The 25,934-nt window shown below is 51.1% G+C and overlaps 13 protein-coding genes across 13 annotated transcripts; 7 read left to right on the top strand and 6 right to left on the bottom strand.

The window, feature by feature from the left end:
• Positions 1-1,824, top strand: EURHEDRAFT_313544 (ribose phosphate diphosphokinase subunit PRS5). The gene is made up of 4 exons (XM_040778312.1): positions 1-599; positions 741-1,032; positions 1,079-1,402; positions 1,471-1,824. Exons 1-4 carry the CDS (start codon positions 115-117, stop codon positions 1,525-1,527), a joined length of 1,158 nt encoding a protein of 385 aa, XP_040633914.1. The 5' UTR covers positions 1-114; the 3' UTR covers positions 1,528-1,824.
• On the bottom strand, positions 1,690-3,383 carry EURHEDRAFT_417637 (H(+)-transporting V0 sector ATPase subunit d). The gene is made up of 4 exons (XM_040783248.1): positions 3,259-3,383; positions 3,090-3,178; positions 2,152-3,029; positions 1,690-2,097 (listed from the first exon to the last, which is right to left on the bottom strand). The coding sequence occupies exons 1-4, from the start codon at positions 3,354-3,356 to the stop codon at positions 2,014-2,016; spliced, it is 1,149 nt and encodes a 382-aa protein (XP_040633913.1). The 5' UTR covers positions 3,357-3,383; the 3' UTR covers positions 1,690-2,013.
• Positions 3,384-3,604: 221 nt separating this feature from the next.
• Positions 3,605-5,512, top strand: nop58 (RNA-processing protein NOP58; the record flags this gene model as incomplete). Its single annotated transcript, XM_040785202.1, has 3 exons — positions 3,605-3,729; positions 3,821-3,981; positions 4,044-5,512. 3 exons carry the CDS (start codon positions 3,605-3,607, stop codon positions 5,510-5,512), a joined length of 1,755 nt encoding a protein of 584 aa, XP_040633912.1.
• A 329-nt stretch (positions 5,513-5,841) lies between these two features.
• EURHEDRAFT_519300 (uncharacterized protein) lies at positions 5,842-6,627 on the bottom strand (the record flags this gene model as incomplete). Its single annotated transcript, XM_040786777.1, has 2 exons — positions 5,842-6,525; positions 6,622-6,627. The coding sequence occupies 2 exons, from the start codon at positions 6,625-6,627 to the stop codon at positions 5,842-5,844; spliced, it is 690 nt and encodes a 229-aa protein (XP_040633911.1).
• A 259-nt stretch (positions 6,628-6,886) lies between these two features.
• EURHEDRAFT_467661 (glycosyltransferase domain-containing protein) lies at positions 6,887-8,722 on the bottom strand (the record flags this gene model as incomplete). Its single annotated transcript, XM_040785196.1, has 2 exons — positions 6,887-8,497; positions 8,549-8,722. 2 exons carry the CDS (start codon positions 8,720-8,722, stop codon positions 6,887-6,889), a joined length of 1,785 nt encoding a protein of 594 aa, XP_040633910.1.
• Positions 8,723-10,110: 1,388 nt separating this feature from the next.
• On the bottom strand, positions 10,111-11,077 carry rps0 (40S ribosomal protein uS2; the record flags this gene model as incomplete). Its single annotated transcript, XM_040780498.1, has 2 exons — positions 10,111-10,837; positions 10,908-11,077. 2 exons carry the CDS (start codon positions 11,075-11,077, stop codon positions 10,111-10,113), a joined length of 897 nt encoding a protein of 298 aa, XP_040633909.1.
• A 292-nt stretch (positions 11,078-11,369) lies between these two features.
• Positions 11,370-12,604, top strand: EURHEDRAFT_489462 (mitochondrial 37S ribosomal protein uS15m). The gene is made up of 2 exons (XM_040785620.1): positions 11,370-11,460; positions 11,512-12,604. The coding sequence occupies exons 1-2, from the start codon at positions 11,415-11,417 to the stop codon at positions 12,375-12,377; spliced, it is 912 nt and encodes a 303-aa protein (XP_040633908.1). The 5' UTR covers positions 11,370-11,414; the 3' UTR covers positions 12,378-12,604.
• Positions 12,605-13,397: 793 nt separating this feature from the next.
• On the top strand, positions 13,398-14,363 carry EURHEDRAFT_382151 (uncharacterized protein; the record flags this gene model as incomplete). Its single annotated transcript, XM_040779499.1, has 1 exon — positions 13,398-14,363. One exon carries the CDS (start codon positions 13,398-13,400, stop codon positions 14,361-14,363), a length of 966 nt encoding a protein of 321 aa, XP_040633907.1.
• Positions 14,364-14,609: 246 nt separating this feature from the next.
• EURHEDRAFT_407066 (uncharacterized protein) lies at positions 14,610-16,909 on the top strand (the record flags this gene model as incomplete). The annotated part of the gene is made up of 3 exons (XM_040780497.1): positions 14,610-15,381; positions 15,435-16,350; positions 16,402-16,909. The coding sequence occupies 3 exons, from the start codon at positions 14,610-14,612 to the stop codon at positions 16,907-16,909; spliced, it is 2,196 nt and encodes a 731-aa protein (XP_040633906.1).
• A 769-nt stretch (positions 16,910-17,678) lies between these two features.
• On the top strand, positions 17,679-18,332 carry EURHEDRAFT_382149 (uncharacterized protein; the record flags this gene model as incomplete). Its single annotated transcript, XM_040779498.1, has 1 exon — positions 17,679-18,332. The coding sequence occupies one exon, from the start codon at positions 17,679-17,681 to the stop codon at positions 18,330-18,332; it is 654 nt and encodes a 217-aa protein (XP_040633905.1).
• A 119-nt stretch (positions 18,333-18,451) lies between these two features.
• Positions 18,452-20,481, bottom strand: spb4 (ATP-dependent RNA helicase SPB4; the record flags this gene model as incomplete). The annotated part of the gene is made up of 3 exons (XM_040785200.1): positions 18,452-19,586; positions 19,636-20,142; positions 20,192-20,481. 3 exons carry the CDS (start codon positions 20,479-20,481, stop codon positions 18,452-18,454), a joined length of 1,932 nt encoding a protein of 643 aa, XP_040633904.1.
• Positions 20,482-20,685: 204 nt separating this feature from the next.
• On the top strand, positions 20,686-22,626 carry EURHEDRAFT_417629 (diacylglycerol/polyprenol kinase family protein). The gene has a single exon (XM_040783247.1). It carries the CDS (start codon positions 21,024-21,026, stop codon positions 22,173-22,175), a length of 1,152 nt encoding a protein of 383 aa, XP_040633903.1. The 5' UTR covers positions 20,686-21,023; the 3' UTR covers positions 22,176-22,626.
• Positions 22,624-25,599, bottom strand: EURHEDRAFT_417627 (crossover junction endodeoxyribonuclease). Its single transcript, XM_040783246.1, has 2 exons — positions 25,428-25,599; positions 22,624-25,339 (listed from the first exon to the last, which is right to left on the bottom strand). Exons 1-2 carry the CDS (start codon positions 25,439-25,441, stop codon positions 22,747-22,749), a joined length of 2,607 nt encoding a protein of 868 aa, XP_040633902.1. The 5' UTR covers positions 25,442-25,599; the 3' UTR covers positions 22,624-22,746.
• Positions 25,600-25,934: the final 335 nt, after the last annotated feature.

Below are 25,934 nucleotides of genomic sequence, written 5' to 3'. Positions count from 1 at the left end.
CCATCAACACTTCGCCCTTGTCTCCGCCTTCTGAGATTTCCTCGTCCCTCCTATACGCTCCCTTTACCCCCTTTCCGACCTTCGCAGTCTTATTGAAGCGCTCATTTGTCGACAATGGTCCGAAATATTTGCGTCATTGGTGGTACCTCCCACCCACACTTGACTCAGCAGATTTGCAGCGTTCTGGGGATACCCCCTGCGGACGTCCTTCTCTCGAAGTTCGCTGTGGGCGAAACCAGAGTCGAAGTCAAGGAGTCGGTCCGTGGGAAAGATGTCTACATTATCCAATCGGGCGGTGGAAAGGTCAATGACATGTTGCTGGAACTGCTTATTACCATTTCCGCTTGCAAAACCGCATCCGCTAACCGTGTGACTGCGGTTCTCCCATTGTTCCCTTACTCCCGTCAGAGCGATATTCCCTACAACAAATCCGGGGCTCCCCTCGCCAAAGCTCCGCCTGCTGGCAAGCCAGGCTCCAGCAATGGCTTCACCTTCGAGAGTACCCCACCAACCCCACTCCCCGGTGGCAATGGGACAAACAACGCTGAAAGTTTGCAAAAGGGCCTTGCCAAAGCTCAATTAGAGGAGCTCAATAACAAGCGCCCCGCAAACGGGCTGCCTCGCAGCAACACTCTGGATTCGTTGAAGTCGGATTCCAGCCGGGCTGCTGCCTTGAACGGCGTTGTTCTTGATGACAATGCTAGCAACACTTCTTCGTTGAAGGTGCACGATTTCCAACCGCGCCCCGGATACAGGCAATGGGTTGCGCAGGCGGGTACCTTGGTCGCGGACCTGCTTACTTGCGCTGGAGCAGATCACATCATCACCATGGACCTACATGATCCTCAGTACCAGGGATTCTTCGACATTCCCGTTGACAACCTGTACGGGAGACCGCTTCTCAAGAGCTACATTGCGCAGAACATTCCCAACTACAAGCAAGCCGTCATTGTCAGTCCGGATGCGGGTGGCGCCAAGCGCGCTACTGCGATCGCAGACTCGATGGGTATTGACTTTGCTTTGATTCATAAGGTGAGTCTCTTCGCGCTACATTAATTGAACTATCTAACGTTACTAGGAACGCCGCCCAACAAAGATCACAGACCGCCAAAATGCGACCATGATGCTTGTCGGCGACGTACGGGATCGCACAGCTATCCTCGTCGACGACCTCGCAGACACCTCCAACACCATCACCCGCGCCGCCAAGCTCGTCAAGAAGGAAGGCGCCGCTCAAGTCATCGCCCTGATCACGCACGGAATCCTGAGCGGAGATGCCATTGACCGCATCAACGCCAGCGCCCTCGATAAGGTTGTCGTGACCAACAGCGTCGACCAATCAGAACACTTGCGCCGATGCCCCAAGCTGGAAGTTCTGGAAGTTGGTCATGTTTTTGCCGAGGTGAGTTATTTTCTTACCAAATGTTATTATGTTACATTTGGACGGGTTATTAATCGAGTAATTTATAGGCCATTCGCCGTGTTCACCACGGTGAGAGTATCAGTGTACTCTTCCAGTACGATTGATTTGATTTAATTTATTTCGATTCGATATACCGGTGATCTTTTGCGAATGAATGATTTGGAACGATTTATTTTCGGTTTTGGCAAACAAAAAGCAAAAATACTCTTTTAATGATTTAAAGGTCATATATGAAGACAACAGGAAACAGAAAATCTTTTTGACATAGATTAAGATCATGTTCAAACTATTCTGGCATAGCTTGCTATCTGATTTGGTTAACGCTATGAATGAAAACAATTGACTATCTAGCAAAACAGTCTAGAATTTCAATCTAAGCCATCGAACGATATTTCAAAAGAAAGGAAAGCTGCAAATTCAAAAACTTATTTCCTATAGAACAACATAAAAAAAACATTTCTCCAAACGCCTAAACAACAATAAAACAAAGCCCACGGAAACAAACAGTCGAGATGCGCTCATTACAAGAAGACTGGGTACTCGATATGAAAAGGACGGAACACATGAACAAGTAAAATAGAGTACGCTGCTTAGAACACGGAGATGAAGTTTCCTATTCTCTCCTTCTGGTTCTGCGCAATGCACTCCGAGATCCAGGTGACATTTCGGATTTCCTGTATTTCTGTTAGTTCCACATGTCAATCAATGGAATCAACAGGGTTACTTACCTGCTCCTTTAATCTCATCCATGCGTAGACGATAGATGGGGTGAATTGCCGGGTAAAAGTAACCTTGGAAAGTTCCATCTCCTTCTGATAGAACAAATCCTCCAGGCTCTTTCCATCCGAGCCACTGCTGAATCCGCCGCCGCCACCGGTCATGCCCACGGCATCGAAGAAGTTCTTGTAGTCTGCGTTCACGCTCACAGCAAGTGTCACGCCTTCGAGATCATCAGCCCGCGAGAGCATCAACGAACCCTCGGGGTACAGCTTTCCGAACTCCGGGTATAGCTTTCTCCGCTCCTGCTTCGACAGCTCGGTTCCGAATGAGTTCAGGGTAATATTGATCGCGCGCCGGTCCGCCTCGAACTGCAGAATCTCCGACATGACATCCTGCGTAGGCGTACCGCTGAAATCCGGATGAGTGTTGATAAAGTCATGAAAGTCCTCGAGATAGTTCTTGTACAACATATTTCGGACAATCTCGATATTCAACTCATCCAGATCTTGATGGCTCAAAGACTCTTTGAAGTAGCCCGCCAGCGGCGTCTCAACCAGAACCGAATTATACAACTCCTCGATGTTCGTGGCGACGCAGAGGACTGGAAGGGTCTCGAACCAGCCCAGAGGGTGGCAGCGCTCCAGGAGCTCTCTTGTGTCGCGCTCGTGCAGGGTGCCCGTGATAAGCAGCGCGATGTTATCGATCATGTAGCCGTAGGTGAGGTATTGGAGGAATCTGGCCGTGGAGCCGGTGGCTTGGGCTAGCAGGTACCGGAATTCGGCTACGAGCTTGTCGGTCATTTTGCCAGCGAGCGCGGAGGTCGAGGGGTTTGGGGGGAGGGAGGCGAGGAAGTCGCCGTATGCGGGAGCTAGCTGGAGCTTGACATCTGCGGGAGTCAGACCAGTTCATGCACAAGTTGGATTCTTGGGAGATTAAGCAAGCTTACCATCGATGCTCTCGCATTGAGTCAGGTTGTTGTAGTGTTGGTTGCTGAGGAGGCTGTTCCGATACCCTCGAACAATCCCCTCGATGTAACTGTGAGTGTCAGCAGAGCTCAGGCACCTTCCCAATAAAAAGCACAGCGAAAAGCATAGCGAAGAGCAAAGCAAACATACCCGCCGTTGATGTTGAAAAACAATCCCTCCATGATTGCAACAAGCTTGAATGCCCTGAGATACTCCGTACAGCAGGTGTCCGCATACGTCTTGTCCATGTGTCGGCGACCGCCTTACATAATCCACAGCCACAGCACCAGCCACAGCCTCGCTTTTTTTCAACTTTTTGAGTTTTGCTGCAAAAATTCCCGCCAGCAGTAAAAAAAGCAGCAGACGACACTCTTCAACACTCCCCCGTCGTTTCGCCCATCGGTCGTTGCTGCTACTCCGGCCTTATTCTTCCTTTTTCTCTTCTTATTTCTCACTGTTCAATTACTGTAACAGTTGAGAGCAGTGGCCGTCCATCATGACGCTGTTCATCCTCACCGAAACCAGCGCAGGTTATGCCCTGCTGAAGGCCAAGGACAAGAAGATCCTTAAGAAGGATGATCTGGCTGCTGAGGCCTCTACTCCTGAGGGCGTGTCGAACTTGTGAGTCTGCCTTGTTATTTTTTCATTGGATGAGAAAATTGTGCACTGGTTGCAGTGGGAAAAATTTTTCAACCCGCTAACAGAGCTATAGGCTTAAGCTAAAGAGCTTCAAGAAATTCGACAGCGCCGCTACCGCTCTGGAGGAAGTTGCTTCTCTCGTTGAAGGAAAGGTTTCTCCTCGTCTCGCCAGCCTGCTTGACGAGATCAAGGATGAGAAGAAGGTGTCTTTGGCCGTTGCGGACCCCAAGCTGGGTATGTGAAGCGATTGTCGCGTGTTTGGCAGCGATAGAGAACTGACAGTTATAATCGTAAAGGTAACGCTATTGGCAAGCTCCCCGACCTTTCTATTCAATTGATTGCCGACTCGTCCACCACCGACATCTACCGTGCCATCCGTGAGCACCTGCCTACATTAATCCCTGGTCTCCTTCCCCAGGACATGTCTACGATGTCTCTCGGTCTGTCGCACTCTCTTGCTAGACACAAGTTGAAGTTCTCGCCCGACAAGATCGACACTATGATTGTTCAGGCCATTGCCCTCCTGGACGATTTGGACAAGGAGTTGAACACCTATGCCATGCGTGTGAAGGAATGGTACGGATGGCATTTCCCTGAATTGGCCAAGATCCTGAACGACAACCTTGCCTATGCGCGCCTCGTTCTGAAGATGGGCATGCGTGCCAACTGGGAATCGTCCGACCTTGCCGAGATCCTGCCTGAGGAGATTGAGGGTGCCGTCAAGAACGCCGCGGATCGCTCCATGGGTACTGAGATCAGCCAGGAGGACTTGGAGAACATTCAGGCTTTGGCCGAACAGGTTGTCGGTTTCTCTGAGTACCGTCAGCAGCTTGCCAGCTACCTCACTTCGCGCATGAACGCGATCGCACCTAACCTGACTGCCCTTGTTGGCGACTTGGTTGGCGCTCGTCTCATTGCTCACGCCGGTAGCCTTACCAACCTCTCCAAGAGCCCTGCCTCTACCCTTCAGATCCTTGGTGCCGAGAAGGCCCTGTTCCGTGCCTTGAAGACCAAGCACGACACCCCCAAGTACGGTCTTATCTACCACGCTTCGCTGATCGGTCAAGCCACCGGTAAGAACAAGGGTAAGATGGCAAGAGTGCTCGCCGCCAAGGCTTCTCTTGGTCTGCGTGTGGACGCTCTCGCCGAGTGGGACGATGACGCTACTGAAGAGGACAAGTCCGCCCTCGGTACGGAAGCCCGCTACAACCTCGAGCGCAAGCTCGCTGGTATGGAAGGCAAGCCCATCAAGCCCCGCGGTGTTGCTATCGCCCCCAACGGCGCCGCCGTCCAGCCTAAGAAGTTCGAGCTCAACGAAGCCCGGAAATACAACGCCGACGCCGACGCTCTTGACAGTGACGAGCCTGCCTCAACCAAGAAGTCCAAGGGCGACAAGAAGCTCATCGAAGAAGTCCAGGATGAGGAGATGGTTGATGCTGGTGAGGAGGAGTCCGACTCCGACTCCGACTCAGACTCTGGCAAGAAGAAGTCCAAGAAGAGCAAGGATTCCGAACTCGAAAAGGCAGCAGAAAAGGCCGGTCTGAGTGTGAAGAGATACCAGCGCAAGCTCGAACGAGGCGAGATCACATTCGATGCAGATGGCAACCCTACTGCAGTCAGCAAGAAGGACCTGAAGAAGTCCAAGAAGGAATCCAAGAAGTCGTCCAAGGACGACGACGAGAAAAAGCGCAAGAGGAAAGACGAGTCCGAGGCCGCCGACGACGGCGAGAAGAAGAAGAAGAAGAAGCGGAAGAGCGATGCTTAAAAAAAATCCCCTTTTCTATAAAAGTGATTGCTGCTCAAGACCTTTCTCATTTTGTATGATATCACATGCCGTGAGTTTGTTGGACTCACTTTTCTTTTCGTTCCTATGTGTTTGCCATCTGTTTCCATTTTGATTGATTTATTGTTGGGTGGTATTTACGGGATGAGATATACAGATCTATCCATGGCGCAGAGGTGCTTGTTGGTTAAGGCAGTACTGTGAATAATATTGCTTCATTCAACTTTGTTTCGTAGTCGTTCTTAAAGATGCAATTATAAGATCCATAAATCATAACCGATGCAGGTAGACTATACCATATCAAATTTCAATCACGAGCTCCCTGGCCCCAAAGCCTCCCGAATAACCGCCAAAACCTGCGCAACATCCTCATTCGACAACCTCTCCTCCCTCTCCTCAATAACCGTATCCAAAAGCGCCAACGCACCATAATCCTCAGCCGGGAGTTCCCCCTCGCCTTCCTCCTGCCCCTCACCCTCTACCTCCCCATTAACCTCGCCCTGTCCCTGATCAACCTCCATTTGCTCCTCACCCTCACCCTCACCCTGCCCCTCACCACCATCAGCAGCCTGCAAAAACCCAACCCCCAAATTCAAAATCACAAGAACCTCCCCCTTCGTCAACCCAAACGGCTTCAACCCCTTAACTAACCCCCCAAGCCTCTTATCCATCTCCGTAGGCCCCAAATCCCTTCCCCCCTTACCAACAACAACTTGCCCCTGCCGCGGCCCCTGCACCAACGCCTCCATCTCCTCCAATCTCTTCATCTCCTCCTCATGCACATATTGCGGATAGCTCAGGAGGTGCGGGGAGAGGCGGGAGACGTAGTTGTGGATTTCCTTGATGACGGTATTGTGGTCGCGGAGGTCTGGACTGGGGGTGAAGTTTCGGGGGTTTGTGTTGGGGGGTGGATTGGGTGGGCGCCGGGGGGGGTGGGAGGTTATGTGTGCTAGGACTTCGATGTTGGAGAGAGTTGCGCTTTGGGGGTCGATTATCTGTGGTTGTTTATTAGTTGCTGTTTTCTGGGGGTTGGGTTTGGGGTTGGAGTTGGGGAGAAGGCGCGATGCGATGTGGGTGGGAGGGAGGCTTACCCTCATCTTGAAGGTTGGGGTATATGTATGGGCTTAAATATGAGGGCGTGAAGATTGAAATGGTGGTGATTGCGGAGGGATTTGAAAAAGTTGGTTTTGCCGGCAGAAATGGGTATGAGTGGATGGCGGTGTGAGGTGTTGCATTGGGTTTCATTTTCGTCTCAATCTCAGATCTATCATACAAACCAGTCATCTATATACCGCAAAAACAACCAACGCCATACTCGAGCAAGCAAAAAGCAATCTAGCACCAAGAGGGAGGCAGTTAACCTCCCTTGACAACATTCCCAAACTGATTATAAACCGGCCCATCCTCACTCCCATCCTCCTTCCCCCAACCCCCAAACCCATCCTCAAAAACATCTCTCTCAAGCCCCCCACAAACCTCTCCATAATCCATCCACTCGCCTTGCCCCGTCCAAATACCACCTTTTCCACCGCGTAAATCCCACCACTCCTGTCCGCCCAGCAGCGCAGACTGCGCGACGTCGAAACCCAGTGGTGTGCGCATGTACTTGCGCAGTAGTGCGCGGGCCCAGGGTTGATACCACATTTTTAACCACCACCCGTCCCGCGTGACACGGCTGCCGTCGAGGTGGATGAGCGCGGGGATGGAGGCAGAGGGGATGTATGTGAGAAGGGGGAGGTTGCGCCAGGAGCGGTTTTTGGGGTTGGGGAGGGCGTCGAGGGTGTCGTTGTAGGGTGGGTTGGTGACTTCGTCTTTGGTCAGGTTGGGGTGGTAGAAGGGGGATGGGAGGGAGAGGTCTTCGGGGAGGAGGAGGCGGTGTTCTCGCGGGATGCCATGTTCCATTTGCACGAGGGAGGTTTTGGTGATGTTGTTGTAGTGCAGCCATTCCATGTCGCGTTTGGAGTTGGTCGTGTCGAAGAAAATGTGGGATGTAGAGTCGACGCCGATGCCGTATTCGTAGCGGGCTCCTGTTTTTAGGTACGGGACTGCAGCGCCGGTGATGTTGGTGGCGTCTGAAATGCCTATTTGGCGGTAGAGCCATTCCATGAGGCCGTTGGAGGTTCTTTGTCGTTCAAGTTCTCGGATGTATTCCTGTCGTCCGTACATCTGGGTCAATGCGACGTGGTCGGCGTTTTTTATGCGCCTCTGCTTCTCCACAAACTGTAGGACTTGGCCATAGACTAGTTTAAGGTCTGCCACTTGTCCCATTGCCACACCAGGATTCAACCATCGCGGCCGGTTCAGCGCGACGTCTGAATCGATATCCGTCTTCCATCCATACGCGTCAGGAGGCATTGCCGACTGCGGCACTGTGACGCAACCAGGATCCAATGACATGTTCAGCTTGTTCAAGTCACACGTCTTGCTCGCGCCGAACAACACCCGCTGGGAATACTTCTGCACGATCTCTGGCGAGGCATCGGAGCCTATCTCCACCAGACCATACTTCTTGCGCAGCTTCGCATTTCTTTCACGGAGGAGGTCCTGGAATCTTCCGATCATCACCTCCGGCGGCAATTGGAAGAAGAAGTCGGTCTCATCGAGAACAAGCACGAAGTCCTGATCGTGCACGTGGCGACTGGTCGACAGATAATTGTAGATACCAGTTACCTTATCCACCAAAGCATCATAATCCGTGGAACCATCCGGCAGCGACTTCCCATAGTTGATCAGTGTCGGAGGGGGGTAATTCAAGATCATAGCGGACGTGATCAGCCGACAGAGCGTAGGCTTTCTCTGCCTCGCAGGAATGACCACATGGAAGGACGGACTGTTCTTGTCCAGATTGATAGGAAGGGTATCATTTCGAGTCAAGGTAGAGTTATGCGGGATGAGGATCGAAACGTCTTCGGGAGATGTGCGGAATGGGTGAAGCGATGGGAATTGCGTCCAGTAGTTGATCGCCGGCTGTCATGTCAGTTAGGCTGGCAGATTAAATGCAAGGTACATGCTACTTACCTCCCTGGATGATTGCAGAAGCCAGAAAAGCAGCAAGCAGAACGCGGCGACCGAGAGTAACAATGTTCTAGTCGGACGAGGTCGCGAGCGACGTGGGAGGATCTGCTGTGTGAAGACCGACAACTTGGACCATTGATTGTCTATTAATGGTCCTGGGGCGCCTAGCGAGGACATTTTTGTATGTCTTTCTTGAATATTTTTTACTTCCTGTCTTTTCTTGTATCCGTCTCTTCCAGTATTCTATGCGAGCTCACGGCAGGAAGTGAACGACGGACATGCCTGCAATGCGAACCGATAGGATAGTGAGAGAGGTTGTTCTAAGGCGTATAGCGTATGTATATGCAAGCAATTAAGTCGCAGCAATTAAGTCGTACGCAATGTCGCAAGGTGCACGGCGAAGGAAGAAGTACTACTGGTCGCAGAACGTGGCGGCGCGGGGACAACCGTTTCAAGCGTCGTCATGTGCGTACGTCAGGGAGTATAGAAGAAGAATACAAGTGAGAAGAGGAAGATGAAGCGATTCGATATTGCAGAAGAGGGTGAAAGTATTGGCAGAAGATGGTTAATATTGTAGACCGGAGGCAGAGGACCGTTTCCGGTGTGGTTGCAGCCAAGGTTAAGGTATGGAGGAGAGCTTGTGTTAAGCCTTGAGGGAGGACCTTAAATTAACTCAACGTGATTTACCTGAGACATTCATTACACAGTACATAAGCACATAAACACATAAACTCCGCACATAGTACAAGTACTAGTACTTAGAAAGATATAAAAAGATGTACCTCGGTATTTCTGAATATAGCAGAAGATCACGCATTGTCCAAGGTCCGATCTCTTTGAACGATACTCTGCAGAATGCACGTTGCATGGGCCAGTCACCTGACTTTCCAGGTACATTGACAGGCGGTGGAATATGTCCGGTGGAATAGGTAAGGGAAGGCGGTGGCATAGCTCAATCGACGATAATACGGAAGCTACCGAGTATCTTACGAATACAATGGACCATACATCAGCAGCATATTTCCATTACGACTAACAACATACAAGGAGAAACCAAGGCAACGATTAAGTCCACCTCGTGAATTGCCAGCACAGGGCTTTCCCCCAGAAGCTCAAACACATCATAAAAAAACAAGATAGAGTAGAGCATCTGGATATCTTTCCCTCATAAGCGCCGAACAATTGTTGTCGATATGGCTATTCCTCCTCGAAGTTGACAAAAATCAAGGTAAAAACACAGGCGAGATGCAACGGATGACACTGCTGATAGGGGATACCAGTAGAAAAATTGGGTGGGTGCGCGTTGAAGTGAGAAAAATGATTCTTTTTTTGTGAGTTTTGAAACGAAAAGAAAATAGTTTTTCCAGAACAGGAACTAGGATAGACATGTCAAGGGATTTTCTTTTCCGGTTGTAGGGCGATTCCTCTTTGTCGTAAATAGATCGTGGAAATTATTTAAAACGAAAATATATTCCCCCCGGGGTCGCCATGCCAATCAAAGCCCCTCTCAACGGCTGTCCTCGTCACCGCATTCAATTTTTCTTTTTATTTTTCAGTAGAGTAATCTACCACTTGTTCTCAGCGGGCTGAGTCTCGGCCCAGCTCTCAGCAGCGGGCTGAGCAGAGCTGGCGGCCCAGTCACCACCCTCGGCGTCCCAGCTGGCGGCACCAACGGCGCTAGCAGCAGCGAAAGCAGTGCCAGGAGCACCAGCACCAGGAGCCTGGGTGTCCCAGTTCTCACCAGCGAAGCCAGACTCGACGGCAGCGGGGCCAATCTCCTCAGCACCGGGGACCTTAGTCTCGTCGGCGATCTCCTTGTTCTCCTCGGCCTCAGGGTCGCGGTAGAAGTACAGGTCGACAACGGTGTCCCACTCAGCCTCGCGGGAAGCGAGGGTGCCACGGAGACGGAGGACCTCACGGGCAAGCATCCACCAGACGAGACCAATGGAGTGACGACCCTTGTTGTTGGTGGGGATGGCAACGTCGACGAAGTCGGTGGGGGAGTCAGTGTCGCAAAGAGCGATGACGGGAATGTTGACGTAGCTGGCCTCCTTGATAGCCTGGGCGTCGGTGCGGGGGTCGGTAACGATGATCAGACGGGGCTCCTTGAAAGAGCGGGTGATGTAGTTGGTGAAGTTACCGGGGGTGAAACGACCGGCAATGGCGGTGGCACCGGTGTGCGAGGCGAACTTGAGGACAGCACGCTGGCCGTAGGGACGAGCGGAGATGACACAGATGTCGGCCGGGTTGTCAATGGTAGCGATGATACGGGCGGCCAGGACAATCTTCTCCCTGTTTCGCGAATTAGATCCAGCTCTCCAAATTTCCCATGTCCTCTCCCCGTGATTAGATTATTTCGTACCAGGTCTTGCCGATGTTCAGGATGTTGACACCGTCGGGACGGAGCTTCCAGAGGTAAGGCTCCATGTGCACCTGGAGGTTCTTGGATCCCAGGTGGCACTGAGCCGCCAGGAGCATCTCAATGTCCTGGGGGGTGGGGTTGAAAATCGGGGGGAGCTGAGAGGGGGCCATGATGGGCGATTGATATTGCAGAGGACAGCGAAATTGAAGGTATCAATCGTCTGGCGCTTGCCGGTGGTGATGGGAGAGAAAAGATTCGACGCGAGGCGGAGAGAGAACTTTCGCACTTTGGCGTCGGGATGGGCGACGAATTTCGCTTGCGGCGTTGTGAGCGTTAGGGCTAGGGTTCCGACAATCATCCGACACGCCTGAGGCAGTTAAATATATCACGTGATCTGGTATTCCAGATGAGGACTAGCGCCGGATTCGCGGACTTTGAGATTTCGGAGGAGCAAAGATTGGGAGCAAAGGTGTTTGCGGGCAATTGCACCCCTACAGATCAGTCACCATGCCTCCACGTCTTATTCTTCAGCCTTCGCTGAAGGCCTTCACTGGTACAGATTATTCAAATACCTTGTATGAAAACTCTGGTGCTAACTGAACAGGCTCTTCTCATGTGCAGACTCCGTTCGCCGCGCTGGCTTTGAACCCCTCGAAAACCACCGTCAGAGCTGGTTCCGCTGAGACCAGAGAGAGAAAGCGACATGACCCCTTCGCTACGGCTCAGTCTCGCCAACGTAAGGCCGCAAACTTGTCCCGCCAGCAAGCCCTCGAGGCGGAACGGAGTGCTTCCCTCGGAGACCCCATTGAAACCGAGCCCACACCTTTCATCCAGCAGATCAAGTCTCAACTCGAATTGCAGGGCCCTGCAGGGATTGAGGCCAAACCGAATCACTTTATCAAACCCGAAGAAATCCAGGAAACTCTGGAGTTTTCCAAAGACCTGACATCACCTATTTCCGACGTGAACCGCAACATCGCAGATCCGCAACTTGAAAAGGAATCAATGGAGGGACATGAGGAAGAATCCCTGAAAACCGAGGAAGCTATTAGACGAATCGTGAACATCAATAATGGAAACACGAAAGACCGTCTCCGCGTCAACATCCAGAACTGCATTGAGACATTCGGGCGACACAACACTGACGCCATACTGCCGCCCAAGCCTACCGCCGTATTGAACCAATCGGGCACTGAGCTTCCAGAAAAGACCCCTCGCGTTGGACCGGATACGGGCTCCCCCGAAGTGCAGGTTGCCATCCTTACTTCGAAGATCCTCAACCTGTCCCGGCATCTGCAGACATCGAACAAGGACAAGCACAACAAGCGGAATCTCCGCCTTCTCGTCCACAAACGCCAGAAGCTGCTCAGGTATCTGCGGAGAAAAGAGCGGGGTGGACCTAGATGGCAGAATTTGATGCAGACATTGGGCCTGTCGGATGCTGCTTGGAAGGGAGAGATTAGCATGTAATGGATTGACGTTTCCCTGCCTTATTCCTCTCGCAATCGGCATGGCTTTTCAGCGTCGACATGTACAGCCGTGGAGCTTGTGACCGATTATTTTGATATCCTCATGTCAGAGATGTAACCATGTATTATATACACATTTTCTTTCTCTTTTGACGTCGAAAGCAATACTTCAAGTAGCCTATTGTATAACGAATGAAAGGAATTCCACAATGGATTGTACATTGAGTCATGAGTGCCACCAGCTCAGACGCGCAAGACAGTAGATGCAGACCCCCAATCTTCTTCCCAACAAATACAATATTTCCATTGAATACCAGTTTCTAGATATTCTATTCGCCTAAATTGTACTTTGTATACTTACTGCTGTACTTCTCTTGGTGAAGTGGCACTGTTCACCGCCTTCTCCATTCTGCACGTTGGCTGGACGTCACTCGTCGCTCTTTTTTTCGCGATTTTTCGGCCTCCAACCTCGCCTTCTCCTTCTCCCTCTGCACTTTCAGCGACTTCGCTATCTTCACTCAGGCTTGGTGAGATATTTAATGATCTAATGCTGGAATTGTCACACTCTATCCCCATCAGGTAAGTCAGTGAATACACCTGGGTCATACTTGTCCCCCTGCTTCGCGTTTGACCACATTCACTACGAAGACCTGCTCACCACAACAGACTTCATTCACTCACAATAGACGACACCTAACAACCATCTCCGGCCTCATTCATTCCCTCCCACTTCGCCTCTTTGTTTATCGACTTTTGCCTCTTCTCACGCCACCTACACGCAGCTTACTTTCGCACGTTCTCCCTTTTTACGACTCCACGCCGGCGCTTCTTCGCACTGCATCTCGCATTATCTTCGTTAGATCGCATCTCCCCTTGCCTACATATTTTGCTTAGACGTCAGAATTTCCAGTGAGGCCGTATTTACGACTTCAAGACTCGAATAGCGCAACTTCCTTGTCTACTTTCTTTTTTCCTTCCTCGCGTCAAGTCTCGTGCCGGTGAACAATCAGGCCAGTTCAAAATGCGTACCCGCTCGCAACCCATCTCGCCCGGGGGGTTTCTTTCTCTCGAAAAAGAAAAGGATGCTCCTCGTCAGACAAGATCAATGAGAGCAAGAAGTACTTCGCATACCAGTGCGCAGTCCAACTCACAATCCGATAACGAGGAAGCTCAAACACAACCCACCACGCGGTCGAGGACAAATAAGAAGACTACGACTACTAATAATACAGGAGCAAAGAAGGCTACGGCCACGAAAAAGACTACTACCACCAGGAAGACTGCCACAACGAAGAGAGCCGCCGCTTCCAGAAAGACAGATACTACCGTACAACCCCCGTCGAAACCAACAAAGGCCCCTGCAACTCGCGCCATGAAAACCAGGGCGGGGCGGAAGACGACTAGAAGGACTGCTGAACAGTCTCCTGAGGAAGAATCACGGGAAACCCACGACACTTCCCATTCTCCTGAAGTCAAAGCCGAAGCCGATACTACAGCCAACGAATTCCCTAAGATTCCCGATGAGAATAACGAAGAAAGCCAGAAGTCTATGGAGGTTACCTCATCAGCGGTGGATGCTTTGTCGGAACCTCAGGCCAGCGATTGTGAGTCCCAACCCTTTCAACCAACCCCTACCCTTACACTAGAGGCCCAAGGACCCGAGGAACACAAGGACGAGGTCAATGATTTCGATTTGGCTTTCTTGACACTGGAATTGGGGAATTTCAATTATCTTAGATCACCATTGTCTGAGTTGTCCCAAACATTCTCCATCGACGGGGACGACGCTTTGCAGGTCATTAGCAAGGAGCTCGATGCGGCGATTGCTGCAGAAGAACAAAAGCTTGGCCTCATCTCCCCTCCTGCTACCCCTACCCGGGTGAACTCATCTGATTTGTCGCGAACCGGAAAATTGTTAGATTCCTTGGAGCTTTTTTTTCACAGAGGGAGGTCCTTTACAGTTGGCACAGTCATTGGAGTGGAGTGATGCCGTAGACATGTTGACTCTATCATTGGGCAACATACGTCTGACCGATTCCATCATTGATGTCATGGCCATACCAATCATGACATCCATATATGCCACCAAACCCCGGTCGTGCATTCCTTGCCGGCGCTGAATCCGGTTCGGCAATCTGTGGTGGAATCCCCAGGCCGGTATGGCCCCATTCTTGGGTGCACCGGACCTGTCCACGCAGACGTTATTATACGATGATAGATACGATCCTCCTCCATGGCCCCAATCATGAAGCCCTCTGTGGAAGAGCCGCAGTTCCTATTGACAACTCGGTCTGCGCGTCTTCGCTTTCCCAATCCGTTTTCGCCGATTCCTGGGGAACCGGAAAGAGTGGAATTGGAAGATCTGAGCCCAGTGGAAGCCCTGACTGTCTCCCCAGGGTGTATGCAGGAGGTGGATATCACGTCCTTGGAACCTCATCGCCCTTTGTCCCCTAGCCCCAACAGCCCGTTATCGAAGAAGGTCCCAAAGGAGAAACGACAGCTAACACTCACCATAGTGAACCGGAAGCGCCCACGTGCCGAATCCCCCGGTCGTGTCAGTGAAACCCCGTCGGTTAAGCGGTCCCGGACAGTACGCCCGCCAGGCAGCACGTCGTTGGCTCGTCGCCTAGCCCCGCTGTCGCGTCGTTTGTCTACGAACGGTATGCCATATGCTGAGAGACTTCGTCGGCGGCAAGCAGAGCGCCAGGGTCGTATCCATACGACTGTTTTCCGACTTCCTGAGCTCGTTGCTCAGACCGAGGCAGACCGCCGGGCATCAGAGTCAGCATCCCCGAGCCCTGCCCCTCCAGCCCCTCACAATTCATTTGACTTTCCCGAATCCTCTGAGCCCTCTCGGAGCATAGAAGAGTCTATGCCTCAGGAGCCTCGCACCCCAGAGACTCCTAGAGGGTGGAACATCCGTGGATTGCTCAACTCTGTGCCCCGCTTTTCTGTTTCTCGCTTCCTGCCACGTCTCGGTCGATCTTTTGGCCGTACTGAAGAAGGTATGTTTTATTGCGTACCAACATCTTGTAGCCTGTTTGTTAAACTTTATCAGGGGAAGAAATTGACTCGGAGACCGCATCACGTCAATCTACTCCGTCGGCACCTTCTACTCCTACGAAGACTACTGCGCCTCCGGCGCCTCCTGCCACGGAACGTGTCGTGACAACTGAACAATGGAAAGCTCCTGGTGGAAGAACCCCCAAGTCTGCACCCGCCAAGAAGCCTTTGCCCAATCTGTCTTATGATCTCTTCCCGCGCCCGATCAATCGGGACCTCTATCTTCCTCGCTCTCCGGAGCCTGCTGCTGAAGCAAAGGATGCGGTTGAGGAGGATGCAAACAGCAAGGAACAGCCGCAGGAAAAAGAGAAGCAGGATCAAGCCTCGTCTGCAACCTCAGCAGAGGAACATGGACGCGATATCACCGACACCACGGACAAGAAGCGCAAACGTGCTCCGTCGCCAGACGTGATTCCCAATCCGCCTGGCTGTAGTTATGGCTTGGACTTGGATTACTTCTGTTATTCTGACAGCGATGAAGAAGAGGAGCCGAGCCCATCTGTTTCCAAGCCTACTCCTCTGGCGAAGTCTGCAGTTCGCAGCGCGCTCCGGTCCGAGAGCCACCCATCGAAGAAGGTTCGCTTCGATTCTAGTCCTGAGGACACTCCTTCGAAAAAGCGTGGTCGCGCAACGGATCCCTACCAAGGACATCACTTCTTGGGATTGGGCGATGTGTCACCGACTCCGGCCACGGATTCCACGAAGACTGCGCCAGCGACCCCGACCGCTACCGGATCGCCTACCCAGCGGCCCCCTGGATTCAAGTTCAACAGTCAGGGATCTTTCAGTTTTGACTACGACGATATCTCTGATGATTCTTCTTCGAGTGGAGCGTCCACTCCGGCAATTCTGTCACCTGCCAGCACTTTGCCTGAAACTCGCGCGACCCCGCGCAGTCAGGCTCAGGAAAGGTGTGTTTACCTTGCGTCATGTTCTTTACTCAATCATACTAACATTTTCAGTTTGCAATCGCCTCATTCTGCTCCTCGTGTCGCTCCTTTTGCTCCGCCAAGTACGCCCAAGGTCGACGCGGAAGCTCTTGCGAAGGTCCGATCTCAGGCCGAGAAGTACAAGCCGAAGACTCCTAGTGGACTCCGTACTGCCAGCCGGTACTCCACGAGCCCGATGATTCAGTCGCCCGATGTTGAGCCTTTTGAGAAACCTGAACCCAAGGATGTTATTCCGGAGGAACGTGAAAAGGAGAACGTTCCGGAGAAGCCAGTTGAGAAGCTAGTTGAGAAATTTGGAGACGACCAGTTTGCGCGCGATGCTGAGTGGCTCTACGAGCGCTGTCCTTCCGGCGATTTCAGTAAGTTCACATGGCCCGAGAAACGCAGTCTTGTCGATAGCCTGGAAATCAACACCGAGGCTGTGAAGATCCTGGATAACGTTTGGGATCCTTCTGACGTTGAAGTCGGGCATTCGGCTTTCCGTCGTGGCATGGAGGAATTTGCAGCCACTCTTGTTTAGATCGTTCATATTTGTTTTCTTTTTTTTTTTTTTTTTTTTTTTTTTTTTTTTTTTTTTTTTTTTTTTTGCGAGTTTATATCTGTGTTTGAGTTTGGCGCATTTGATGTGTTTTGCCTTACTGGCAATTCCTGTGGACCTCTCATCTTTTCAATTAGAGATGGTGATGGGCCCAGGGCTTCGTCCAGTCTCTCCCCATTATTATTCTTCATTTGGACGCCCCCGTTGGACCTCCCACTCATAACTGAGTGGTTGAAGGGCCATAAAAGTGCAGGTGTTCCCTTGTTTCAGTTCTTTTTAGAATCATCCCCGTTCGCGGCCGAAGGCCCTCTTGGTGGATGCCTATACGAACAACCTTGTCCTCCCCTTTCTGGTTATTGTTATTTATTGTTTCTGTTGGAGTTACCCCACATTCGCATGGAGCTGGGCTGTTTTGTTCTTGTCATTGTCGTCGTTTGAGCATTCGAATTTAGCAAAGCATCTGAGCGGTTTTTGAATCGAGAATCGAGACTGGAACAATGAAGCATTATTTATTCACATAGACATTGATTCTTTGTAATTTTGAAGCAGATGGTGGTTTTGTTTGAACAATGGAGAACCGGGATGTCTCGTTGAACCGACGGTGTATTCCAGTATAGGGAACAAAGAGCATATAGAGTTACAGCTATTTAACTACAGCTCCTACTGAGCTTGAATCAATTATCGTTTGAACCTGTCCTTTTCTCTATTCTCTCGGGCCCCATCGGAATCAACGAGAAATAGCAAAAGCGAAATGGGCTTCTACCAGCTCAATTCTTCCCACAAGGAAGCAGAAGCATCACTCTACGAATCGTCAGAGCTGTCCTTGTGTGAAGTCGAAGAGATGCATTGTGAGATTGAGGATACCACGGATATCATGGACATGGACATGGACATGGATGTAAGTTCTGCTTCTAGTGCGATGGATATTGACAGCGATGATGAGAATGACGGGAATGATGATGATGATGATGATGATGATGGTGGTGGTGGTGGTGAAATTCCCTTCCACACTCTCCATAGCCACACCACCCTCCAACAATCGCAGAATCAGAAGCGAAAGAGAAACATGCTCATCCCCGTGGCCGTCAACCCAACCCCAACCGCTATCTCCGCGAATAGTGTCACACCACGCATAACGAGACCGCGAGGCTTCTTCAGACGAGAGCCGATCTCGGTACCTGTCATGCGATTGAGGGAGAAGTGGAAGGAGAGTGTCAGTATTAGGGCTGAGTCTGCGTTGTGGTCTGGATTCGAGTTTGGGAATGGGTTCGGGTTTGGGGTGATTCAAACTGGGTCTGGGACTGGATCTGTTGGTGGCGCTGAATTTGGACGAGGACCAGGACGAAAGCAAGTGAGGTTTTATCGGGGGAGGGAGGTTGGGGTGAACCATGGATTGCCTTATTGATATTTGATTGTTGGGTTGGTACTGGCGTGGATAGGGCATGTCTATTCAACTTCTTAAGATACATATGCAGGTAAGGTATCACAGAGACAATACGATAAACCATTCAGCATTCGATATATTCAATCAAATCCCTCGAATTCCTCCTCAGCACCATCCCCAGCAGCACCTTTACCCACGGTCTCAGCCTTCTTAGCCTCCCTTCTCAACCTCCTCTCCTCATCATTCTTCTTCTTAATCTCCGCAAGCATCGTCTCCGTCTCCCGAACCTTCTGCTTCTCCTCCTCCGTCATCCGCTCCCATCTAGCATGGTCCTGCTTCGCCTTCTTCTGATCCTTTCTCTTAGCCTTCTTATTCTTGTTTTCTAGTTTATCGCTCCACGCGACGCTCTCGCTTGCAGGTCGTTTGTTCGATTGCTGGTTGTCCTCGGCTGTTCCATTCTGGTATTCGGCCAGGGCTTCCTTGCGTCGTGCTTCGCGCTGTTTATCCTTGTAGGTGTAGTTGTCCCAGTCAATCTTAACGCCTAACGTGCGGTCACCGGTAAAATTCCGCAGTTCGGGCATCTTGGGGAGTTTGAGCAGACCCCATGATTTGCCTAATCCTTCCCAGTCGAGATCTGCGACGCGAAAGATACTGCTTGCTTGGTGTTTGCTGTAGCTACGGAGCCAACTGACGAAAGCCTTTTGGCCACGGTCATGGTACGCACGGTCCTTGAGGGCGATTTTACGCGCGGTTTCGGTGGCTGCTGCTGCGTCTTCGTCGGTGATTTCGATGGGGTATGGGAATGCGGTAACGGGTGTTTTGCGGACTTCGAGGAAGGAGACGTAGTCTTCTTCGCGGCCGGGGTGGAGGAGGACTACGCTGATGCCGCGACGGCCGGCACGGCCTGCACGACCGCATCTGTGGATGAATGTCTTTGGATCTGCGGGTGGGTCGAGCTGGACGACGAGGTCGACTGATGGGATATCCAGGCCTCGGGAGGCGACGTCGGTTGTTAGGAGGATGGCAGGTGTTTGGGAGTTGACATAGGCGTTGAAGTTCTTTTGGCGGACGGTTGCTGGGTGTTTTCCGTGGAGGGGGATTAGGGAGTATTCGTTGCCAAGGATTGAGGGGAGGATTGCAGCGAGGTAGTCAACACCTGTGCAGGTTGAGACGAAGAAGATTGTTTTTTGGGGTGTTGGTTGGACCGAGGAGAGGATCTTTTTGAGGGCTGGGAATTTGTGGAGGGCGGGGACGGTAAGATAGGTCATTTGCAAACTATTTGGTCAGTCAGTTTCCTTAGTTCATGGGTTAAGAGCTGACATACCTGGCTGGAGTCCGCTTATCCAAAGCACCAGATGACCCCTTCACCTTGACTATAACCTTGACGGGATTGCGCAGACCAACGCGCACAATCTGGTCCACTGCCTCGCTGACACTAGCACTAAACAACCCCGTCCGTCTCTGCTTAGGCAGCCGGCGCAGAATATTCTGAAGATCATTCTTGAACCCAAGATCCAAAAGTCTATCAGCTTCATCCAGCACCAGCATCTCAAACGACGACTGAGGACAATGGACGTGAGGCGACGAAAGCAATTCCAGTAACCGTCCAGGCGTAGAAACCAACAGATTCGGCGAGCGCTTCAGGAAGTTACTCAAGTCTTCGGCGGGTGATGTTGCGCCTCCGAGGAGAAGCTGCGGAACGACCTTGTAGGTAGAGGATTGTTTCTTGCGGGGCGCATCGTCGTCTTCTGAGGGATTGATGGCGGCGGCCGAGGCAGGGTGGAATTCTAATAGCGATAGTAGCACTTTGTAGATCTGCGAAGCAAGCTCCCTGATATGTGTCAGCGTGCATCAATCAATTGGGACAGGGGAAGAGCTACCTCGTCGGCGAAATGATAATGGCTCCAACGTGGTGCTTCTTGATCGGCTCCTCCACGCGCAATAACTTTTCCACCACTGGAATCAAAAAAGAAAGCGTCTTTCCACTTCCAGTAACAGCCTCAACCACAACATCCTTATGTGCCATAAACAGAGGAATGGCGGATGCTTGTACGGGCGTCATCCGCGTGAAGCCCATGGACGAGACAGCTTCAAGAACCCATTCTGATAGTGGGGGATTCACACCATCCCAGGATCGGGCAGATGTCCCGGAGGGAGGTTTGGGGGCCATCGTAGTAGCCAAAAAGGAATGGTCCTTTCACAAGTCAAGATACAAAGAATTGTTTATGTCGAGCTCGGCGCATTCCAAAAAAAAAAAAAAAAAAGGCCTTATCAAAAGATCGCCGATTAGATATTGCGGGCGGTGAGGTTCGCACGTGATCAGTTACTCGATTTCCTCGACCTCGCTTTTGCGTGAAAGAGACATACTCCGGACGCGCCGGTTTGTGAGTTCCCTGGAGAAAAAGCAATATTGTCTGCTTTGTTTGAACCAACCTCGCGCTAACCTTTCTACCCACCAATATTCTGCTCAAAGACCATGCTGACTGATGCTTGAGAGCACATGATGCGCCACGGTTTTCCTCCAGTCAGCTGAATCGAACTCCCTCTTTTATTCCCCGGAAAACAACCACTTAGTTGCCCATCATTGCTTCATCTGAGGGCTTTGCTAGCCCTGGCATTTTTGCCTGCGATTATCTATCGCCATTTCGCCGACCTTTGTCCGGGTTGATTCGAAGACCTGCCGTCCCGCCCTTGGGCATCAAACCGGTCACTATGCCTCGATCTCCAGACGCCATCCCCGAGACGCCTCGGGTCATTTCTCCTACCCCGACCTCGCCGGAAGGATCGCGTTTGCGAGAGGATTATTTCGGACCTACGACTCGCTCTGCTGCGCGAAGGCAGCGGCAGACCGGCGTACCCGAAAGGAAAACAGACGAGAACGATTCGACTTCGAAACGCACACGAACAAGGTCCCGTAATTCAACACCGCCTAATGGCACAGCGCGACAACGAAAACCGACTCCGATAGCGCCTGCGAAGAAGGAGGAGGAAGTTGAGGCTAACGGCAAGATCAATGGCTACCTGTCGCCGCTCTCCAAAGTCCAGCAAGGCTCGCACGACGTGTCTTCTCGATCACCGTCACCTCTAGGGATTATTCCCCTACACTCTCGTTATCGAAACTTCATCCATCGCCATGAGATTCCGCGCAAGCTTCTGCATGTGTCCATCGGATTCATTACTCTTCAACTGTATAGCCGGGGCGTACAACCACTACAGATCACACCGTGGCTGTTCTCGGCTCTCGTGCCCATCGCCGCCACCGACTTGATTCGGCATCGCTCAGAAACCGTCAACAAATTCTACATCCGTTGCGTGGGCGCACTAATGCGCGAGACAGAGGTGTCGGGCTACAACGGTGTGATCTGGTATCTACTGGGCGCATACACAGTTCTGCGCTTCCTCCCCAAGGACATTGGTGTCATGAGCATCCTCCTTCTTAGCTGGTGCGACACCGCTGCCTCCACCTTTGGCCGCCTGTACGGCCGGTACACCTTCCAACTCCGTAAAGGAAAGAGTTTCGCCGGAAGCCTGGCCGCTTGGTTTGTGGGTGTTGCCGCCGCCGCTGCCTTCTGGGGCTGGTTTGTACCGTATATCGGAACCTTCCCCAATGACCCTGAAGACTCTGCCATGTTCACTGGCAGTCTGAACCTTATCCCGGATTGTGTCAGGAACCTCCTTGGCTGGACTACCGAGTCGTCGAAGGCTGTTATCACCGGTCCTTTGGCTCTCGGAGTCATGAGCTTTGTTTCCGGTATTGTTGCTGCCGGCAGCGAGTTCGTGGACATCTTCGGCTGGGATGACAACATCACGATTCCCGTGTTGAGTGGATTTGGCCTTTGGGGCTTCTTGAAGGTTTTCGGGTAGACCAGTCATTTTCTTAAAGAAAAAAGAAAGAAAAAGAAAAAGATCTACCAACGTTCTTTACTTCATCACATCATAGGACTTTCTTTTGTCATCGATGGGATTTTAACAGTGATCCCATACTGTACCCTTAGCGCACGTGCGATGAATCCCCTCCTTCACTCTTCGCTCCCACCTTTGAATCGAGCGAAGCAAGCATACGCATTGAATAACTGTTTCTTTGGCCTTTTTTGACAGTTAGTGTATTATTTTATTTGTCTTTGTCAGGGGTTGTTGCTTTTGTTGGTGGAAGGGTGTCCTTTCTGTTCCAGGTTGTCTTCTGGCACCGACTTCGACTTCACTTCTTATTGATATCCGATTGCACGAGCGTGCGTTTTGCATTTATATATTTTAGCTAGATGTTTCAGAATACACATTACCAATCAAAATACCATTGGACAAAATGAGATGAGGAAATAATCATATTCATATTCAGCTATCTATACGCTGTATCATACTCTAACTCCCAACGCCTAAACCCGAACCAACATGATGCAATAGTAACAATAGAGAAAAAAAACAAAGCCCAGCTCAATCAGGTCAGGTCCAAGATGCTCACACGCGGAATGCGCTTCTTCGCCTTCGTTTCTTTGCGTTGACTCCCCGAGTCATCACCGTCCTTTGCATTGCCATCATTCTCAGACTCAGAGCGAGGCTCCACAACCCAGGAACTGTTGTGCGCTATCACGGCTTCGACTTGCTGAGATTTTCCATTTCTGGGGCTTGACAGATCTTCGAGCGGTTTGGTGTGTTTTTTGGAGCCCCTGGCTTCGAAAGATTCAGACTGTGATAGCCCATTGTTCTTCGCGCGTTGTTTCAGTTCTTGGTGTTTCTTCTCTGCTTTCTTAAATTGTGGCGCTTGCGGAAGATATTCCATAACTGATGAGAGTGTATTGTCCGTCTTGTACTCTGGTGTGGGTTCATTGGTCCTTGGTGTTAGCGGTGTTTTCTTCGGCGACCGGCGCTTTGGGGGTGCTGGTTCGGTGCAATCACAAGGTTCGGTGTGTCCATCAGAAACGGGGAAATGTTGTGATTGTGGCTCAGGCAAAGATTTTACTGGATTCTCGTCATTTTTCAAATCCTCCGAAACGCACTGAATGTCTTTCTGGGCGCGCCTGTTGCTCTTCATGGTTGGGGAGGGCAAGGGTGATGATGCAGGGGTCTTCATCTTCGTCTTCGCTTTGGGTTTGGGTTTATCCTCTACTTCGGATAAAGCTGGATAGCCGACGCTGATCTTGAGTTTCTGTGGATAGGTTGGCGAAGGAGAGGGAATTTCCAGGGTAAATTCATCTCCTGACGCTTCCAAATCTATCACTTCGATGCCGTCTAAGCAGATTGCTGCGCGCCGGGATTCGAGACGGGGTCTCCCACAGCTACGGCTCTTTGAACTTAGTTCGGGTGGCATTGTATATGAGGGCGAGAAGATGTCAACGAGGTTGTCCAGGCTGTCTGCCCAGGCTGTCCCAGGACCTGGCATGTTGAAATTTGGGGATGCTGTACGTGTGCGACTTTGTGATCGCGGCCCTGGCAGCTGGCTTGAGTTTGGCGTACTGGGGAGTGCTGCTTCGAATAGCTGCGCTTGTTTGAACTGAGAGACCTCGGGGCGTGGTTTCGTGAGTGTACCGTATTTCAAGATACTTCCGTGTTTCATCCCCGGGTCTAATTGTTTCTTCTTTTTAGGGCCTGTCTTTCGATTGGTTGGCTTCTTTGGCGCTAACTTCGCAGCCCGTTCTGTTTCCCACTGTTCGACTACATCTGGGATGCCGATTCTAGCCAATGCTTCGAAAACCCACACCTTCTCCGGTGCGTAGGGGTCGTAACGCTTAGTAACTCGTTTCTTGACGGGAGACTGGGGAACGGATTCAGCAGGAGCTTCGAGGTCATCGTCCACTTCATCACCGGATGCCGCTGTTTCCTGTGATGGAAGTGGAGGATTGGGTTCCTCTGCGAAAAGGTCCAGGCCAACAACGTTTACTGGGATGAAATCGACTTGCAACTCCGTCAGGCCATCTGTACTGTAATTTGCGCGGCTTTTGTAGATTTTCTGCAGCATAGGAATTTCGCTGTTCGACAGTGCCGGGCCGTTCAGTTGTCTTCTGAGACGGATCTTATAAGAAACCAAAGGTTCCGCAAGCAGTCGTACTACTTTCCGCGCTCCAGAGCGGTAATTCCAGTCAAAAAATCCTGCGGCGAAATGCCTAATCTCTAAAGGGTCAATGTCCTGGTCCCAAGCGTTCATCAAACGGTGCTGCAAAATGTCAAGTTCTTCGGCTTGGGACGCAGCAGGTGAAGCATAATACTCCAAAATCGTCTGATCCGGGAAAGTCTGCGGAATCCGGACGGCCTTGTGCTTGGTGTTGAAAAAACCACTCTCGTTCTCTTCCAACTCATATTGGAGTCGCTCTCTCCATTCGCTCAACTTCTCCATCCGTTCCGTACCCTTGGCGTTGATTGCATCCAGGAGATCTGATCCAAAACCAGCCTTCGAGATCTCCGCTGCCAATTTGCTACCGCACTTCGGGACACCAGATGGCAGATAGTCACCTCCACTAAGCATCGCAAAGAGAATCATGCCAGGACGATCGAGATCGACATTAGGCCTATCCGCTTGATTTCCCATCCGATAGCAAGTGACATGCGACGCAGAAGTAGTACTACCGTTCTCCTTGGAGAAATTCATAATGGTCGTTTTCGACCCAAACATCATAGCATCGACATCATTGCTCATCACAGCATCGACGATACCAGCTCTTTGAAGATTCGCACATTCCGCCTCTGCCTCTCCCGGGGCCTCATGCCTAGGAAACCGGAACAAATCGATCAAGCGCTTCGATACCTGGATAATAGGCGCATTTCCCCGTCCAGAAACCGCTTTCCCTCGTTTAAGCGGCGGCTTGTTCTTCCCATCATAGACAAAGAGAGGATGAATGGGCAAAGCTAAAAATTTCAAAAGTCGGTAGAACAGTGTCCGGATTTCGGGGTTCCTTCCGCCTCGCCCAGCCTGCACCTGGAACAGCCATATTGAGATATCGACCGCGATCCGGATGGGCCTTGCTGTTTGTTCCAGATGCGTTATGGCCAATTTAGATAGTGAAATCCGTTCTCCAGGGCCAATGGCATTGATGAGTCTGTTAAGTTAGTTATTAGTTGTCTAGCCAGCGCGTTGTAAACAAATGGAAATATATATATTTTTGGTGTAGCTGTTCCAGTACTCACCCGGGAATCCCCATGGGGCAAAGCTACTGACATAAAACGATCACATCCAATTCTTCTGAAAGCACCCCAATAACAAACCCATACTATGATAAGCCAAGTTGATAGCGGTTTAGATCTTTGGCGTTGTTGACGTCGCAGAAAAGCAATCGCTCCGGTCCGACGTAGATCCGGCCTTAAGCCGTGAAACGGATAAACCAATAAGGCGGTTAACTCCGAGTCGGGGAAGTCGGGGAGTCGATTATCCGGACTGCACGAGGCTATATATGAAGAAGAAACTTAGATTATACGGAGGGTGACAATGATATCTATAGACACTGTAGATGGTAGAATGAGTGCTTGGCTATCTAAACGAGTGTGTGTGTCCGTATATGAGGGATCTGTCGGCCTTGGTAATCGGACAAACTATTGATCCACCTCGACTTTCATCACTCCCCTTCGTACAATCGCCGCGAACATCAACCTAACTAATAGGGCAACAACAATTTAACAGTTTGATAAGCGGCGGTT

The sequence above is a fragment of the Aspergillus ruber genome (assembly GCF_000600275.1).
Source record: "Aspergillus ruber CBS 135680 unplaced genomic scaffold scaffold00055, whole genome shotgun sequence".
In the NCBI taxonomy this organism is placed as follows: Eukaryota; Fungi; Ascomycota; class Eurotiomycetes; order Eurotiales; family Aspergillaceae; genus Aspergillus; species Aspergillus ruber.
Note: the sequence above shows the minus strand (reverse complement) of the source record. Positions and strands in the feature narration are given on the sequence as shown.

Bases quoted from the DNA above. Each gene is read 5' to 3' on its own strand.
- EURHEDRAFT_417637 (XM_040783248.1), bottom strand. From the start codon at position 3,356: ATGGACAAGACGTATGCGGACACCTGCTGTACGGAGTATCTCAGGGCA. The intron at 3,030-3,089 runs GTAAGCTTGCTT...TGACTCCCGCAG, and splicing joins TCAATGCGAGAGCATCGATG to ATGTCAAGCTCCAGCTAGCT. The intron at 2,098-2,151 runs GTAAGTAACCCT...ACAGAAATACAG, and splicing joins GGATGAGATTAAAGGAGCAG to GAAATCCGAAATGTCACCTG.
- EURHEDRAFT_313544 (XM_040778312.1), top strand. From the start codon at position 115: ATGGTCCGAAATATTTGCGTCATTGGTGGTACCTCCCACCCACACTTG. The intron at 600-740 runs GCGCCCCGCAAA...CGATTTCCAACC, and splicing joins TTAGAGGAGCTCAATAACAA to GCGCCCCGGATACAGGCAAT. The intron at 1,033-1,078 runs GTGAGTCTCTTC...TAACGTTACTAG, and splicing joins ACTTTGCTTTGATTCATAAG to GAACGCCGCCCAACAAAGAT.
- EURHEDRAFT_489462 (XM_040785620.1), top strand. From the start codon at position 11,415: ATGCCTCCACGTCTTATTCTTCAGCCTTCGCTGAAGGCCTTCACTG. The intron at 11,461-11,511 runs GTACAGATTATT...CTAACTGAACAG, and splicing joins TTCGCTGAAGGCCTTCACTG to GCTCTTCTCATGTGCAGACT.
- EURHEDRAFT_417629 (XM_040783247.1), top strand. From the start codon at position 21,024: ATGCCTCGATCTCCAGACGCCATCCCCGAGACGCCTCGGGTCATTTCT.